Raw genomic sequence first — 4,289 nt, 5'->3', positions numbered from 1 at the left:
CTCTGCCAGGGGGCCAGCATTTTCCGTGCCTGAGAACAAATTCAAAGACTCAATATCTGCTTCAAGACTGTGAAAGAGCAAAAGCCGATATCTACTGGGGGAGACTAGTGAAAGAGGATGTTCTGAGGCAATTTCAGCTGTGGAGACCCTGGATAATGAGCTTGGCAGTTTACTCCCCTCCGCGCGACCCTTACCACGTTACCCTGTTTTATGATAAAGAGAATGACGACACTTATCGTGAATTATTTCAATCTGATCTTGAGGGTCAGACGTGGAATGTGCAAACACATGACATCTACATTGGACCAGAAGGTGTAGCCGCGGCTGTGAAATTAACTGATGAACAACTGCCTTGGTACAATGTGGAAGAAAATTCAACCCCTCACATTACATTGGCGGTCCACCAAGGTCATGGTGCAGGTGATCTAGGTCCAATGGTCAGGCGAGCACTGGACGACACAGGGTGGCAAAGAACCCAAATTCCAAACTTATCTTATGCTCCAAATTGTAAAACTTATCGCATAACTTGTGCCTGTGAGGGTACAGTGATTTTGGAACATAAAGAAATTTCAAAAACACATGGTGAGGAGTGTGTAGATCATCCTCACGCAGTTGCTGGACTGTCAAATCTGCCCGACAGTCTATGGTCAAGAGGGCCCACGGATGTTGGCCTAGCTAAGTGTCCTCCTGTCTTGTTCCAGCTCAAGTCACACACACCAATCAATAGACCACAGTATAAACACAAACCTGAAGCAGAGGCAGGAATTACAGAAACAATAGAAGGCCTGTTAAGGGCCGGGGTGTTAGAGCCCTCTCACTCACTGTGGAACACACCAATTCTACCAGTGGAGAAACATGGAACAGGAAAATACCGCATGGCACATGATTTGAGAGCCATTAATGAAATATTACTCTCTACTACTGCACCGGTACCAAATCCGTACACAGCTTTATCAGCTATCACATGTGACCAAAAGTGGTTCACGTGTATTGACCTGGCAAATGCATTCTTTTGTCTTCCTCTGCATGAGTCACTCAGAGACATTTTTTCATTCACATACAGAGGCCAACAACTCAGATACACACGTTTGCCACAAGGTGCTTAAAGAAGCCCTGTCGTCATGTAATTTGCCTAATGATTGTACATTAATACAATATGTTGATGATCTTCTCATTGCAGCCCCGTCAGCAGCGGATTGTACAGCGGCATCGTTCGTTGTGTTGAATAGGTTGGCGGAATGTGGCTTTAAAGTAAGTAAAGACAAGCTGCAGTTAGTTCGCCCTGAAGTGACCTTTTTGGGCCGGGTAATCGCACACAAATCAGTGGGTTTGATGAACACACACAGAGACCAAATTTTGACACACCCAAAACCGCGAACTGTGAGAGAAATGCTTTCTTTTCTTGGTTTAACAGGTTACAGCAGGCAGTTCATTCCGGATTATGCAGGCAAAACTGCCCCTTTAAGGGGCCTAATGAAGCAAGTTGGCGTTTGAAACTTTAAGGCTGAGTTGCCTTGGACGCCTGAAGCTGAAGCCGCATTTATTAGGGTGAAACAGGATTTGTCAAGGGCCTCAGATTTAGCCACACCCAATTATGATGAGCCATTCTATTTGGATGTTTCTGAAACAAACTCAGTTGTAAATGGAGTGTTGTTTCAGAAAAAAGGGGGGGGTAGAGATGTGCTCATGTATGTTAGTGTAAAACTACATCCAACAGAAGCAAAGCATCCTACATGCACACAACATGCAGCAGGGGTCGCTAGAATTATCCAAAAAACAGCACATGTAGTGAGAGAACACCCACTAAAAATACTCACTACACATAGCATAGTGGCATACGTGAATTCACAAGCATTTTGTATGTCACCACGGGCACAACAGAGACTGAGCAAAGTCTTAGAGGCCCCAAATTTGACATTTACACATGAAGGAATTAACATGGCAGATTTAATGGGTGTAGGGGAACCACATGACTGCGCCAAAAGAGCACAGATTGAGGAAAAGATTAGAGAGGACCTGAAGGCTGAACCCATACCGGGAGCTGAGGACTGGTTCACCGATGGATGTTGCCACCGAGACGAAGGAGGACTGAAAGCAGGGTATGCGGTGGTTTGCAGAGTAGAAGGAGATTATCAGGTCAGAGAGTCAGGAAGGATTGAGGGAAAGCAGTCGGCCCAGAGAGCTGAAGTGATAGCCTTAGCTCGAGCTTTGAGACTAGCCAAGAACAGGAGAGTGAACATCTACACCGATTCGGCATATGCGTTTGGAGCAGCGCATGTGGAGCTGCCTCAGTGGAAAAGAGCAGGATTCAGAACAGCAACCAATGCACCTATTTCCCACAAACATGAAATGGAGGAACTGGAAAAGGCCTTGGCTGACCCAGAGGAGGTGAGCATTATAAAATGCAAAGCTCACTCCCAAGGAACCAGCATGGTGGAAAAAGGAAACCAGAGAGCAGACGAAGCCGCAAAGGAGGCCGCAGGCTACAAAGGACGGAGACAAATGATACAGGTAACATCAGAAGAGGAGATACCTGTTGACCTGATTGAGGAAGTTAAACGGGCCCAGGAGGAGGCATCCCCAGAGGAAAAGGGGGTGTGGAAAAACAAAGGAGCCTGGCAGGATGGACATTTGTGGAGGGGGCCGGACGGGCGCCCCGTGCTGACAGCCAAAATGGCAGAACAGAAGGTGGATGAAGCCCACGGACTTGCCCACGTGGGGAGAGCCCAGATGGAAAGAAATTTGTGTCATTGGTGGCATCCTGAGCTGCGAGGAATGATAAGAGAGAAGGCCAGGATGTGCTTAATCTGTGGGGCACACAATCCTAAGCCAGCAGTAAAACCGGAAGTGGGTAAGTTTCGGCCCCCTGAGAGGCCGGGAGAGGAGATTGTTATTGATTTCACTGATATGATTGATTCCGGGCCTGGCGGTGTAAGATATTTGTTAGTGTGTGTTGACGCTCTGACCGGCTGGCCAGAGGCCTGGGCTACAAAAAAGGAGGATGCTAAGACTGTTATTAAGTGTTTAATCAATCATTACATTCCCCGTCATGGGTTCCCGAAAAGAATTAGATCAGATAATGGAACCCATTTTAAAAATCAAGATTTGGAAAAAGTAGAAAAAATGTTGGGCGTCCAGCATAAATTTGGAACGGTCTATCATCCTCAGTCTCAGGGGAAAGTAGAAAGAATGAACCTAAATTTGAAAAACAAATTGGCAAAAATCTGCGCGCAAACAGGGCTAAATTGGGTCGCAGCCCTGCCGGTTGCGTTGATGACCATAAGATGTTCTGTTAATCAATCCACAGGTTTTACACCATACGAGCTGCAAACCGGGAGACAGTTTCCGGCACCTTGGACGGTGGGCTCGGTTGAACGGGACAAAAAGGGGAACCGGTCCCACGCAGACTACTGGAACGAGCTAAAGGCGCTAGTGTCCAGTTTCACGAAACAGGCGGCTTGTAAAGGGCCCACAGGAGAAGGAGAGGTCCCGGACGCGAAAACAGTGTGGCTGAGAGTCATCAAACGAAAGTGGAAGGAGCCCCGCTGGACTGGTCCATATGAGGTATCGGCTCGGACGGCGACAGCGGTCCAACTGAAGGGGAAAGGCGACACCTGGTATCACTGGACGCAGTGCGCGGCCGCGCACGAGGGCTTGGTGGGGAAGGATCAATCTCCACCCAACACAGGTGAAATTGAGCGGCAGAATAAACCCTCACACCTGTGCAACGGGCCGACCGGTGGTCTACCCGGAAGGTCGAAGAAAGAAGAGCAGTCAAGGAGGAGATCGCCGTGCCAACGAAAAGGAGCGGTACCACACTGAACACCTAAAACAAGAGAGAGGCTCTGATAAAGGGCTTTGAACTTTTTACTACACCATAACATTCACATACCACCATGCCATCACAACAATTAGACACTGGTGATGAAAGAAGAGTTTCAAAAGCCATCACAATGTTCAAAATTATTATGAGTTTGATGTTAACTATGTTGCTAATCATGGCTATTTGTTTTTTGATTTGTTTGTTGCAGACCGACCCGGGAAACCAGTCTGAGCACGGAGGCCATGCCAGTCCGGCGTTGTTTGATACACCAAGTACATCACGCGTGGTCCATAGTGATTTAAGGTTGCGGGCAAGAGTGAAGCGCGAGGTCTCTGGTAAAAAGGATGAGTGTCTCAGCACATATGGTGGTTTAGAATTAGATTATGTTATTGGCGCCACAACTTCCTTTACGTTTGATCTGTGTGATGTTGTTAATTGCAGGGACGTCGGCAGTGCTTGGAGGGGA

The 4,289-nt window shown here is 47.5% G+C and overlaps 1 protein-coding gene across 1 annotated transcript; it reads left to right on the top strand.

Annotated features, from left to right (window-relative positions):
• The first annotated feature begins 2,673 nt into the window (after positions 1-2,673).
• LOC146609341 (uncharacterized) lies at positions 2,674-3,822 on the top strand. Its single transcript, XM_085345802.1, has 2 exons — positions 2,674-2,851; positions 3,308-3,822. Exons 1-2 carry the CDS (start codon positions 2,674-2,676, stop codon positions 3,820-3,822), a joined length of 693 nt encoding a protein of 230 aa, XP_085201928.1.
• The last annotated feature ends 467 nt before the right edge of the window (positions 3,823-4,289 follow it).

Source organism: Diplotaxodon limnothrissa, linkage group LG22, assembly GCF_057381915.1.
Source record: "Diplotaxodon limnothrissa isolate DT_005_m linkage group LG22, D_limnothrissa_male_GT1.1, whole genome shotgun sequence".
Classification (NCBI taxonomy): domain Eukaryota; kingdom Metazoa; phylum Chordata; class Actinopteri; order Cichliformes; family Cichlidae; genus Diplotaxodon; species Diplotaxodon limnothrissa.
This window is presented reverse-complemented; position numbering and strand designations above follow the sequence as displayed.